This window comes from Nelusetta ayraudi, unplaced genomic scaffold, assembly GCF_046127955.1.
Source record: "Nelusetta ayraudi isolate G7.1 ecotype Tasmania unplaced genomic scaffold, CSIRO-AGI_Nayr_v1 ptg000313l, whole genome shotgun sequence".
NCBI classification, from domain to species: domain Eukaryota; kingdom Metazoa; phylum Chordata; class Actinopteri; order Tetraodontiformes; family Monacanthidae; genus Nelusetta; species Nelusetta ayraudi.
Genome location: NW_027466360.1, coordinates 23,929 through 35,599, shown reverse-complemented (window position 1 = coordinate 35,599; position 11,671 = coordinate 23,929). Strand labels below are relative to the sequence as shown.

General features: G+C 45.3%; 4 protein-coding genes across 5 annotated transcripts; 2 read left to right on the top strand and 2 right to left on the bottom strand.

Annotated features, from left to right (window-relative positions):
* Nucleotides 1–851: 851 nt before the first annotated feature.
* tdp2b (tyrosyl-DNA phosphodiesterase 2b) lies at nt 852–3,035 on the bottom strand. Its single transcript, XM_076017344.1, has 7 exons — nt 2,749–3,035; nt 2,487–2,611; nt 2,217–2,375; nt 2,017–2,108; nt 1,795–1,913; nt 1,530–1,700; nt 852–1,452 (listed from the first exon to the last, which is right to left on the bottom strand). The coding sequence occupies exons 1-7, from the start codon at nt 2,887–2,889 to the stop codon at nt 1,171–1,173; spliced, it is 1,089 nt and encodes a 362-aa protein (XP_075873459.1). The 5' UTR covers nt 2,890–3,035; the 3' UTR covers nt 852–1,170.
* acot13 (acyl-CoA thioesterase 13) lies at nt 2,528–4,487 on the top strand. Of its 2 annotated transcripts, none has more exons than XM_076017348.1 (3): nt 2,528–2,627; nt 3,545–3,729; nt 4,093–4,487. In XM_076017348.1, the coding sequence occupies exons 1-3, from the start codon at nt 2,580–2,582 to the stop codon at nt 4,250–4,252; spliced, it is 393 nt and encodes a 130-aa protein (XP_075873463.1). In that variant the 5' UTR covers nt 2,528–2,579; the 3' UTR covers nt 4,253–4,487. The 2 variants fall into 2 exon arrangements, with proteins under 2 accessions (XP_075873463.1, XP_075873462.1); XM_076017347.1 differs by lacking the exon at nt 2,528–2,627 and adding an exon at nt 3,073–3,369.
* A 5-nt stretch (nt 4,488–4,492) lies between these two features.
* cunh6orf62 (chromosome unknown C6orf62 homolog) lies at nt 4,493–8,276 on the bottom strand. The gene is made up of 5 exons (XM_076017345.1): nt 6,637–8,276; nt 6,353–6,529; nt 6,142–6,267; nt 5,920–6,054; nt 4,493–5,818 (listed from the first exon to the last, which is right to left on the bottom strand). Exons 1-5 carry the CDS (start codon nt 6,769–6,771, stop codon nt 5,693–5,695), a joined length of 699 nt encoding a protein of 232 aa, XP_075873460.1. The 5' UTR covers nt 6,772–8,276; the 3' UTR covers nt 4,493–5,692.
* Nucleotides 8,277–8,328: 52 nt separating this feature from the next.
* gmnn (geminin DNA replication inhibitor) lies at nt 8,329–11,552 on the top strand. The gene is made up of 7 exons (XM_076017346.1): nt 8,329–8,513; nt 8,861–8,917; nt 9,840–9,941; nt 10,059–10,212; nt 10,300–10,382; nt 10,668–10,778; nt 10,902–11,552. Exons 2-7 carry the CDS (start codon nt 8,864–8,866, stop codon nt 11,076–11,078), a joined length of 681 nt encoding a protein of 226 aa, XP_075873461.1. The 5' UTR covers nt 8,329–8,513; nt 8,861–8,863; the 3' UTR covers nt 11,079–11,552.
* The last annotated feature ends 119 nt before the right edge of the window (nt 11,553–11,671 follow it).

The window sequence follows — 11,671 nt, the reverse complement described above, 5'->3', positions numbered from 1 at the left end:
GGGGAAATTATCATGAGGTCAAGGCAAAGTTGTCAACTTTGGAGTCCCCCAAATTAGGGTTAGGGTTACACTTAAGGCTGAAATTGGGTTAGGGTTATTGGGTTCTTCACGTGCTACAAGCCCCAAATCTGGCGTGGGCGCTTCTTGAGGGATCCTGATGACAAAGCAAGTGGCCCCATGTCTCTAGGACAAAGTTGACTTTTGATCCCCATAGACGGGTATGGCATTAGGTAACCCTAATGCCATAGTACCGTGATGTCAATGGCAAAGTTGTCAACTTTGGAGTCCCCCCCCCAAAGGCCAAAAATGATTTCCCGTCTCAGCGGGTTGTGATAATAGAGCTCTCAGGCTTTCCAATGATACCTCACCGGTCAAATTTTACTGTAAACTTTTTTTGAAATAATCCTTGTCAAAGATGAAAGAAACATACTGTGAATGGCAAAGTTGCCAACTTTAGTCCGCCAAAAAGGGCAAAAATGATTTCCTGTGAAATGTTTCAGCTGATTCTGAAAGTAGAGCTCCCAGGCTTTCCAATGATAATAATAATTTAGTCAGAAATCCTCGTCAACATAGACATATGTTGAAATAAGCACTGCCATCTAGTGGTCAAATCATGGAACCATTTATTTTTTTTTTTTAGGTGGAATCGAAACTTAAGCAGCACCGCGCGAATGTGGTGCCAACGTCAGCGTCGTGAAAAAAAACGACATGTCATTGTTTTGTTTTCAGACATGTTGAGATTTTGCGTTCTATTAACTCCGTTTCATGCTAAACTATCACATAACCGTCATCCCGGTGAGTTTCAAGCTCACCTAGAACTCTTTTTTCCCCCAAAGAAAACAACATACTGTTGTATCTTTTATTATTACGTTCAGACATCTTGAGACATTTTCTTCGTGATAACTCTCATAGAATGGTAATTCTGGTGAACACCAAAATTAAAAACAAGTAGTAGTAGTAGTAGTAGTAGTAGTTTTTTTGCAAAGCTGACAGTTTGATAGAGTGAGATTTTATACCATTTCACTAACAAGTTACAGGCACTGTTTCTTATTTTCAATATTTTTATGTGTGTTGAACAATTTTAATAAGCCAAAAATTCAAAAAAGAGATAAAATGGTCTTCTTAGGAGTTAAAAGAAACATGAAGAGATGGATTTTGTCAGTAGCCTTTCTAACCAGCAGAGAAGCTACAATAGATCCCCCAGTGGTCACTGGTGTAGCGTCCACAGTCCAACTTCTCCAGACCCACAAGGGCCATGTGATCGGGCGCCAGGCGCGGGATGCAGTCCTTGGTAGCGGGGCGGACGTAGACCCGGTCAAAGCGGCAGCGGCTGACGTAACGAGCGGCCTTGTTGCTGTTGGCTTTGGTGTCCCACGTGTAGCGACAGTGTTCCTGCTTCCCAAGTCGCTCCCAAATGTCGCACACACCGGTCGGGAGACCCACCTTGGCCACCTGGGACGAGGACAAAGAGCCGTTACATTCCACACCCGGTGACCCACGAGGACCTTTGGTGAAGTCGGACGACTTGCCTCAGGATCTCTCAGGTTGGTGTCTCCTCCGAACAGGACGGTGACGTCGTCCGCTGCCTCCGTCATCCTCCGCATCACCACTCGTAGCTGCTTCATCCGCTCCTCAGCATGGCCCTTGCAGCTCTCCAGGTGAGACGTCATCAGACACAGCTTGTGGCCTTTGAATTCCACCTAAAAAAAAAGAGAAAAGAAACTCATCTACAGATTTCCTGCTGTCGTGAATGTGAGTGTGGCAGTGGGAATGTTTGGGAATTTTTGCGCAGACCTGAGCCACGAGCAGGTTCCTCATCATTTGAGTGGTGGGATAGGCGACGACCTCGCTCTCCAGGAATTTGACTCGCGACTTCTTCAGCATCATACCGGTAAAGTAGCCCTCCTCGCCGGCTGTTAGACAAAGAGTGAGAAATAAAAACCACCGTAGCCCTCCACGCTGTGGCTCATATCTTTAGCAGAACAACTGAGAATAGAACGAGTCCGTTCAGCTTACCTTCAATGATTAAGTAGCTGACGGCCCGTTTCTTCAAGTACTGGACGTACGGCGGGATGAGCTCCTGCAGGAACACCACGTCAGGAGTGTATCTGCATGAAGTGAAACAAGACTTTCAGTTCACTCCCTTATTTTTCTAACAACACGGGGGAGGGGGAAGGATGCTGAGGGGATGGGGGTGAGGGAGGGACACTGCGTACAGGACGATGATGGAGCACAAGCCTCTGGCGCGTTCTGCCAGGTTGTCCGTATCCAGTCCGTCCACGTTCCAGGAGATCAGCGACAGTTTGTCGTTGTCCTCCTCCTCCTCCTCTGGGGGTTTGTGAGCGGAGGCCGGACTGGCTCCAGTCAAGTCTACACTGCAGGTTTCAGCGAGTGTTTATTAATATTTGAACCCCGACGTTGTCTCACTTTGGCTTGAGAGGCACAGGTCATTCTCATCGACACTGGAGCAGAAAGGGCGGACGTACCACTCAGGTGGAGCTGTTCCTTCCGACTTCAGCTTCTTTTTCTTGGGGCTGCTCGGTTTCTCCGGGGAACTTCCGACTTCAAACACCTTCTCCATGTCCGCTTCGAAGAAAGAGTTGAGGGCTCTCTGGGGAGGAGGAAAGGTAGATCAGCAGACCTCTGTCGTCAGTCACATGGCCGTCAAATCATGTTTACGAGGAGGCGGTTGATAAAATGCACATTCAGCAGCCACAGCTGCTGGCAGTCAGCTGCTGAAGTCTGTACCTCCATCTCCCAGTCGTTCTCTGCCAGGTAGCACTGAGCGACAGCGCTGTCGGTGCCCGCTATGCTCGCAAACTCTTCGCAGAGCCGAGTTCTGTTTTCCTCCGGAAGTTCAGTCTCGGAAGCTTTGGATGTGGAAGCCATCTGCCCTCAGCCCCTGATTCAACTAGTAGAAGAAACACAGGGGGGAAAAAAGAAGCTACATGAATTCGCCGCACGCAGATAATGTTTTGACAGTTTGCCGCGTGTGCAACGTGAACAGCTTCCGGTGGAACTTTATGATTTAAGGCTGTCCGGATTAATTATTAGTTATTTGGATGGTTCAATCAAATAAACCAAAAACATTTCACATATTTAAACATAAAAAACAACAACAACAACAAAACACAATTTAGCTTTCAACGCAAAGGAACGTTGCTATGTTTTACACCGGAACGTTTATAGTCATTGTCACGCCGGACACATTGTATGAACGCGCAGTTTCCGGTACGAAGTAAACACACAAGTTTGACATTGGACGCGTTTGCGCATTCCGTGAAGATGGCTTCACTGTCCTTAAATACCATAAAACAAATCATGCGAACGATGGTAGATTGTCCGGGCTTTGATCGAGTGCTGAGCAAGGTAAAAAATAAAAAAAGAAAGAAAGAAAAGAAAGAAAGAGCGTCATGCAATATTTCATTGACAGTCACGTTAGCTAGAAAGTGGTTGTACGAGTGGTGCACCGTCCGTTAAAAAAGAAAAAGAAAAAAGGAATTGGTTGGCCACCACTCGAAAACATTCTCTTTTCCCTCTCCAGGTGGACATTCTGTCTGCCACTCCTGGTAAAGTCGTGTGTGAGATGCGGGTAGAGGAGGAACACACTAACCGGGGAGGGACGCTGCACGGCGGCTTGACAGCGACCCTGGTGGACGTCATCTCCACCGTGGCGATCATGTACAGCGAGAGGGCATTACCGGGAGTCAGTGTGGACATGAACATCACGTAAGTCCCAAATAAATACGGAAAATGCAGTTTGGGGGGAATAAAATAATGTTGCACAGTTAAATAGTTACTGCATAAAAATTTCAAATTATGTCGCTTTAAATTTGAAAAGCCCCAAAAGGTGATTTTTAATTCTTAAAAAACAACAGAGACGTCGTAATATCTCTGTGCACAATTACACAAACTACTTTGTTCCATTAAAAATGTTTTTTTTTTTTTTTAATATATATATTTGATGTAACCAATGATGCAATCTGCCTTGATAAGTACATTTTCATTTCAAACAACAACAGCCTTAAGATTTTAATATTTAACCAGCTGTGGTTATTGAATAACTTTGAAAAACTTGTCTGTGTGATGCAGGTACATGAATGCTGCCAAGATGGGCGAGGATGTGCTCATCACTGCTCAGGTCCTGAAACAAGGACGAACGCTGGCATTCGCCACTGTTGACCTGACCAACAAGGCCACGGGCAAAGTCATTGCACAAGGAAGACACACCAAACACCTTGGAAGTGGTTAAAGAAGCCTCACCTCTGTGCCTGTTTGTATTTTTGCATCATGTCACTGTAATGTAAACATAGGCTGAATTTAAACTGCCCCCTGTTTGTAAACAGTATCTAAGAAGTGAGCCAACAGTGCTTCAACCTGATTACTTTATAACTGGTGTTACCGCAACTTCATATTTATTCAGCGTGATAATAAAAAAAGGCTACTGTGATGATGTTGTGTGCAGTGTAATAAAATGAAAAGACGACAATCATGCTTTCAGAATTTGCACTGTATTGGGATATGATATTTTGATTGAAGAATCAACAGAAATAAACCCAGGAGTAACACGCCTTATACTCTTTTCAACTTCACACACTGAATCAAGGAGGAACATTATATTAGTTTTTAATTTTCATTGACAAAAAAAAAAGCCCATAAGTGCCAATCTTAATTTGTTAAGCAGCCAATTAGTTTGATTTTTAGTCAAATTTAAAAGAAAAAAAAAGTCAGTTAGCTTGTTAGGTGTGTAAATCATAGTCACCATATCAGTCTCTCTGCAACCCATCTTCCAAATGAAACAAAACATACATCACATTTCAGGATCTTGAGTAAATGTTGCATGAACAGCTTGAATGGTGACAATGACCTTCAACAAATAGCCAACAGGTCTCAGGCTGAAGTACAATTGTTCAAAAAATTTTAACAAAGGCCTGCCTTGCATGTTTAAGAAAAAAGCAAATGACACCAAAACTTTTTTTTTTTTTTTTAGAAAGTCCAGCAAAGAAACTAAGGCAGCTTATAGGAAGTAATACCTACACCATATGATTTGACAAATATTGTTCATCTTGTTTTCTCTGCTTATACAGGTATTTAAACAGCTATTCACACCTGTCCCTTGGTCAAAAGATTGTGTAAAAGTTGCTCTAGAAACCCGATTGACATAACAATCTTCAATAATCCTTTCTATGACAACAAGGATATAAAAACACGTCCGTCTGAGAACCACCGTGAAGACCTGTGTACTGTTAGTTCCTGTTTTTTGATGCAACATAAAGAGTTCCTTCAATGACCGGTGCTGTTGACAGTGTGGCTCCAAGAGAACAACCAACCACTCAAAATCAATGTTCGTGCAGGTTCAAACAAAGAAAAAAAAAAAAACTGGATGGGTGACTGAGAGGGGATGGAGAGGGTGCGAAAAAAATGGCGGAACAAATCCAAAAAATGGCAGAGAGAAGAGGAGGAACATTGGGAGCTGAAAGGGGTAAAAAACAAGGATGGGGAACTGAATCAGTTAGGGAGGGGAAACAGGAAGGTAAAAAAAAAAAAAAAAAAAAAAGGTGAGATCCAAGCACAAGTTCAAATCTTTTAAATGGAAACAGGCAGAGATGAGTACATCACATTTCTTCTGAAGGCTTTGGCAGGAGGGAGGGGAAGGGCTTTTCCCAATTGCAGCTGACTTGAGCAGGAGGCCTTAGTCAGGCATGTATGGGCGGAGGTGATCCTCGATGTCTCCCACACCCCAGCTGGTCAGCTGGTCCTGGGGCAAGTAAAGGCAAAGGCTGCACAACTTGAAAACTGTGGCCTTGGTTTTAGGAGTCTGCAAGAGGCACAATACATGTTGTGGTGAAGCATTTCCAGCTGTCTGTGGCGGCTGTTGATTAACTCAGTTCTAACGACGGCGTCGGCGAAAAGGCTCACCTGTAAGTGCTGTCTGTCCATGAAGAGAAACACAGACTGATTTGGGTTGTTCATGACCATCCCAGCCTTGTCTTTACGACCCAAAGCGTGCAAGCACTGCTTCTCGTAGTCTCCGTGATGAAATTCAAACTTGGCCTGTTGGGTCAGGAGACAATTTTCAAGCCCGGTGTGTGTGTTTAGCGCGCGTCGGCAAAAGAGAGACGTGAAGTGCCGATCACTGACCTGAACAGGCCGAAAGGGTTCATCGTCAGCCCCCTTCCATCTGGAGAACAGCAGACAGACAATCTTCTCGATATCGTTGCGTGGCCAAAGGATGAAGTCCATCTCCTGCGTGCAGCCTATCACATCCTGTAGCAGCAGACAAGGAAAACAATGTTGAGGACGCATGTCCACCTACTTCACGAAGGCCCTGGATGCATCCTCCACCACTTACCCTTCGCATTGACTGGTATCGTGGAGCATGTAGTTGCACGACATCTTTTTGCAGGAGTTCTATGGAACTCTCGAGAGAGTAGCTGGAATCGCGAACACCTCGCAGGATGTTTTCTTCGTAATTGTTGGTCATCACTGGCACCACTTCAGCAACTTCGAAAAGTGCAGACTTCTTCTTCTGTGGAAACACACAAAGACAAATCTTGAGCCGCCGACACAACATCAAACATCTAATTCAACACGTGCGTGCGAGTGAGGGCAAAGAGCAGACGTCGTGATCCAAACCTTTTCTTTGAAAACGAAGGCAATGTAAATCTTGAAGTCGAACTGATCAGCCAAAGATTCCCTTTTCTTTCGAAGCTGAGCTCGAAGACGATTTCTGGTCTGATTTCGTCGTGAAGTCGGGTCCCCCATGTTCATGTTTGGATGTCAGTGTTCCTCTCTTACGCAGGATAGTTTGGCTACACTTTCCACTATCTCAAAAATGTATACGCCGGATGAAGAATGATGCTAGCTACCTTTGCAGACGCAGCACACTGAACGACTCTAGTTCTGTGAATTACCCCACTATCTACCAACTGAAACAGGTAGAAATAAAACAAAATATTGAAATTAAGTCATTTTTTTGTAGGCTTACGTTGAATAATAGGCCGGACTTTGGGAGGGGAATGTTCAGAAAGCTAAGATATGCTATTTCTCATTGAGCTGATCTGAAAGCCAATATTTAAGACATGACTATGACGCCAATTTATTTATTTATTTATTTTTTTAAATCAACCTACCCGCGACAAACAAAAAAAAAAAAGAAGTTTGGGAGAGATTTAAACCCAACTCAAATTAAGACTTGTTTTGCCCGAGAAGGTCGCCACTGTAAAAAAAGACCCATAGTTCTTTGGCGAGCTAGTGACACTGGGAACAGATACTAGCGAGCAGACACATATTCTGCTGCTGGGGTCATCTCAAAGTCCCTCACCCATGGCTGTCGACGTGCCTTTTTATATCTCTGCAGAGACGGAGTTATGTGCGTGTTACAGAAGTGGGGAGACGGGCGAGCATGGCAGCTAAGTAGAGATGCCGGGAGACATTGGCACCGGGTAACATCGAACACTACCGCGGAAGTACTTTGACATTTCTTCGACTCTTACTGCCACACGTTTAGCCCACGGCCTGCGCTGCTGCTGCTGCTGTCGCTGCTGGTGGTGCTCGTGCCGCTGCCGCTCGTCATGATGGTGGGCGTATTTTTAGCACACTAGCTAACGGCGAGCTAGCCAAGCTAGTCTAGGCATTCGCTTCCGACACTAACTAGTAGTGAGTCGACGATAACAAGCTACATCGTAATCTCGGCTTGATTTTAGAGGCCTTGTGTGTGGGGGCGGGGGTTTAGCTAGCTTAGCGTAAAGTCATCTTTCCACGCGTTTACATGTTCTCGTCCGCCTCGCCGTGAGTGCCAGTGTTGTGACAGTCTCGGAGACCTGCGGCGGCGGCGGCTGTCTAGCTGATTTTGCTCGTGCTCGGCATAATTATTATTATTATTATTTGCGGTGGCAAAAATAATCGCTCTTGTCAAGCGGCTACATCAACCACGACGGAGCCAACAAGTGCTGAACGGCAAAAAATAACATTAAAAACAAAGATCGGCTAAACAAAATCTCCTCAAGGTGTTCGCTGCGCTTCTCGTCTCACTCGTCTTTTCTTCAGTCGTCACAACCCCCGACTCGCCCCGCTACATGCCATGTCAAGATAAATCAACGATCCAGCGGAAATCCTCCGTTCTTTCAGTCGACGTGTGGCGTGTTCTATCTCCCGGCGGGCCCATATTCAATGGCGTGTCGTCCAACGTTTTTCTTGCGTTTTTGCTTTTCTTTGTTTTGTTTGTTTTAAGGGGGGAGGCAGCGGACGAACGGCGAACGGACGATCTCGGGCCACAGCCTCCTCAAAATGGCTGTGTGGGCTGTGTGTGGAGAGACGACAGCGACGTGACGTCAGCCGACATGTGATCGCACGAGGAGGAAAAAAAAAACAACCTCCCTGACTGGCCCCCTTTACCACGTGACCCGGATGGGCGTATTTAAGCGCCTGGCGCGAGATCCGTACTAGTCGAGCGAGAAGCGGAAAAGGGAAAAACGCAGCGGCAGCGACGACGAGGTGGTGCACATTTAACGGTAGGTCTGTTTAACAGTTACCGCTTTAATCTTGGCTTTATTCGATGGATTCCGCTTCTAAGTACAGCTAACGACGAGCGAGGCCTTCGTGAACGGAGGTCAGGGTTCTTGACAATACATTCTGTTTGCGCTCTTTCAGTCCTTTCCAACAATGATGACGACATGATTTAGCATTAGCTCCTCTATAATTAACAAGCTAACTAGCGCTAATAACAGTAGTATGCCAGAGTAATGACTAAAGATGTCTGCTGGAGCTGTAGTTTTTTTTTTGTTTTGTTTTTTTTTTAAGTTTCGACTGCACTAGCTTCTGGCGTATGCTTGACTTTTGTCCATCGTTGTCATTGTAGATCATGAGTACCAGTGGAAAGCCCCAATCCGCTCAGTGTTCCAATGAGAACATGACGGTGAGTAACAAAAGTTCTCTCATTTCAAACGTGATTGCTTCAATTGGAATTCATCAACGGCATTGAAGGCTTAGTGGCGGTGCATCGGGGGCCGGAAGATGATGGTATCTTCCCATTGTTTGGCCAGGGTGGGCCACACGATTGGCTTTTAATTACGTCTGATCAAGTGGCGCTAAACGCCCAACTGGAACAATGCGATTGTTTGCCACGCTTGATCTTGTCAATTTGAATTGAATCGAATCGAATACATTTATTGTCATTGTTCATCAACAACGAAATTAAAAACAGTGCTATCCAAGCGGCACGCCCTCATTCACAATAAATAAATAAATAAATAAAATACAACTACAAACATTCAACATTGAAGATGCTTGTCCTGCTTTTAAAGCTGCACTTGGGCAATCGGGTGACTCGGCTGCAGAAGTAAATGATCACTGTGTACAGAAGGATGCACTAAATGCTAAAGTTATAAATCTAGTGTGGCTGTACACTGTTAAAGGCAAAAAACAACAACAACAGCACACTAATAGTTTTAAGATTTAATCTGCCCCAGCGCTCAAGATCAGCAAGGTTTAAAGCCGTGGCAAAACATTAACAGAGTCTGTGGTGACTGCGCTGTAATGAGCCCTGACAGGAAACTTTCCCACAGCTCAAAGGATTGTTTGTGGTGGCCTTTCCCACACCTGTGGGCCGGTTGCACATGGCAGCGGTGTTGTTAAACCACTTCACTTATGCCCTTTCCCATGGTGATAGTGTAACCAAAGTAAGGCATGCAAAGTGATGCTAAGCCCAGATGAATAGCGACTCTGAAAACGGGGGCGTGGATCATGTCGTTCTCACACAAGTGTTAAACCAAGGCTTTTGAATATCATGCTATTTTTCCTTCAATCGTTTTATAAAGTGAAACCCTTTTGCCTTCCAGAGCTTTTTTGCACCGGCCCAGAAGTCGATGGGGAACGGCAGACAAACCCTGCAGGTCTTGCAAGCCTCAGCCGGCAACAAAGCGGTCAACAGGCCTCTTCAGGTATGCAGCGATTGTCATTAAATATGAGTGATAATGGCGTTTCAGCAGTGCAATTTTAATATAATGGGATTTTCAGACCTATGAGCATTTTAATAACTTTTTACACTTTCCTTTAAGATGGGCAAAGTTATTCCAAAGCGCAAACAGTGGAACGCAGCACAACCTCGGGGCCCTAAGAGGGTGAAGGTCGAGGTCAAATCCACTCAGACAGAAGCATCCCAGTGTTTGACGGATGGAATGACCACTGAAGCATATGAGCTCATGGTCAGAGGTAGGAGTCTTTGCTTACGGGCCCAATATTGCATCTAGCCGCTACAACTTGTATAATTGTTTATCACATCTGAACTAAATGTTGCAGAAACTCCATCCTCCACGTATTGGAAGGAGGTGGCCGAGGAGCGTCGCAAGGCCCTGTACAATGTTCTACAGGAGAACGAGAAGGTGAGTTAATGACTGAGAGGTGGCTAATGGTTAGCTTGCCATTGAGCCGTTCCCACGCTCCCACCGAGGTGACCTTCGCTGGTTCTCATACAGCTGGCAGTCAGTTGTAACTCGGCACCTGAACGCACCCAGTGAATAAGATTTATGCAGCGCTCCCAGCGGCTCCGCTAAGCTCTCGTGATACCGGCAATCAGCACGTTGCCCATTGTGCCTGTGGTTCGGCTCCTTTGTGTCTCTTCGACGAAACCTCCCCCGATTAAAACTCTCCTCTTTCAACAAAACCAGTTGCACAGAGACATCGAGGCCAAAGACGAGCAGATAGCGACGCTGCAGTGTGAGAATGAAGAGCTGCAGGAGCTGGCGCAACACGTCCAATACATGGCCGACATGATTGAGGTGGGTTCCCTGTTCACCTGGGTCGTTGTCCTGTTTTGTCCACTCGCAACAGGCAATGACTTCACATTGATGTTTTTATGCCCGTTTTCAGTATTTGCTGCTAACTTTGTTTTGTCTTTGCAGAGACTGACTGGTAAGACTCCAGACAACCTGGAAGAACTGAGGGAGATGGCGCTAGACGTGGAGGAGGAGGAAGACGACGACGACAAGTATGAAGACACACAGGATGAAGATGAGGTCCACACGCACAGCGACTCTGAAGAAGAGGCCTCGGATCAAGAAAAAGCTGCAGACGATTGACACTGATTACCTTTAGATTTTTTTTTTTTCTTTTAACCATTTATTTTTCAAATGTAAATTTCAATCAGTTGTAGAGGGCAACGGTGGTTTTCTTGCCAAAGACTTTACAGAGGGATTATTGTGGGATGGCCTGGAGAGCTTTGGTTTACTGTTGCTTGGAAAAGATTTTCTCTGCAGAAAGTTTGGCCACGCCTGGAGAGGAACACGTTCAACAGCCTGGTGTTGCACACAGTGAGCTGTTGATGTTGCTGGTGGTGAAAGAGCCCCGCACATCAAGTCACCCTTACTTCCCCACTTTGTCTGAACATGACGCTGACGGTTTATCACAGTATTCATGTGCATTGACTGCTTTTTCTATCTGCTCATCTGTCCAAATGTTCTATTAGAAAGCCCACAACTGTTTTATTTCACTGGCAGATTTCATATGGTCCAGTGTTGTGTACAAAGTGTGTAAAATAAACTTTTTAAAAGTGAGGTTTTGTCTTAAGTTGTTGGGATTTTTATATACAGTGGGGGGGGGAGGGGGAGTATTTGGCAGCTATTGATTTCGCAAGTTGTCCCACTTAACGAGCTGAGAGGTCTGTAATGTTCAC

Coding starts and splice junctions, on each gene's coding strand:
- cunh6orf62 (XM_076017345.1), bottom strand. CDS start 6,771: ATGAACATGGGGGACCCGACTTCACGACGAAATCAGACCAGAAATCGT. Junction 6,530..6,636: donor CCTTCGTTTTCAAAGAAAAG/GTTTGGATCACG, acceptor GTGTTTCCACAG/AAGAAGAAGTCTGCACTTTT. Junction 6,268..6,352: donor GATACCAGTCAATGCGAAGG/GTAAGTGGTGGA, acceptor CTGCTGCTACAG/GATGTGATAGGCTGCACGCA.
- acot13 (XM_076017347.1), top strand. CDS start 3,214: ATGAACGCGCAGTTTCCGGTACGAAGTAAACACACAAGTTTGACATTG. Junction 3,370..3,544: donor TTGATCGAGTGCTGAGCAAG/GTAAAAAATAAA, acceptor TTCCCTCTCCAG/GTGGACATTCTGTCTGCCAC. Junction 3,730..4,092: donor AGTGTGGACATGAACATCAC/GTAAGTCCCAAA, acceptor TGTGTGATGCAG/GTACATGAATGCTGCCAAGA.
- tdp2b (XM_076017344.1), bottom strand. CDS start 2,889: ATGGCTTCCACATCCAAAGCTTCCGAGACTGAACTTCCGGAGGAAAAC. Junction 2,612..2,748: donor AGAACGACTGGGAGATGGAG/GTACAGACTTCA, acceptor CCTCCTCCCCAG/AGAGCCCTCAACTCTTTCTT. Junction 2,109..2,216: donor TTGTGCTCCATCATCGTCCT/GTACGCAGTGTC, acceptor CACTTCATGCAG/ATACACTCCTGACGTGGTGT.
- gmnn (XM_076017346.1), top strand. CDS start 8,864: ATGAGTACCAGTGGAAAGCCCCAATCCGCTCAGTGTTCCAATGAGAAC. Junction 8,918..9,839: donor GTTCCAATGAGAACATGACG/GTGAGTAACAAA, acceptor TTTGCCTTCCAG/AGCTTTTTTGCACCGGCCCA. Junction 10,779..10,901: donor ACATGGCCGACATGATTGAG/GTGGGTTCCCTG, acceptor TTGTCTTTGCAG/AGACTGACTGGTAAGACTCC.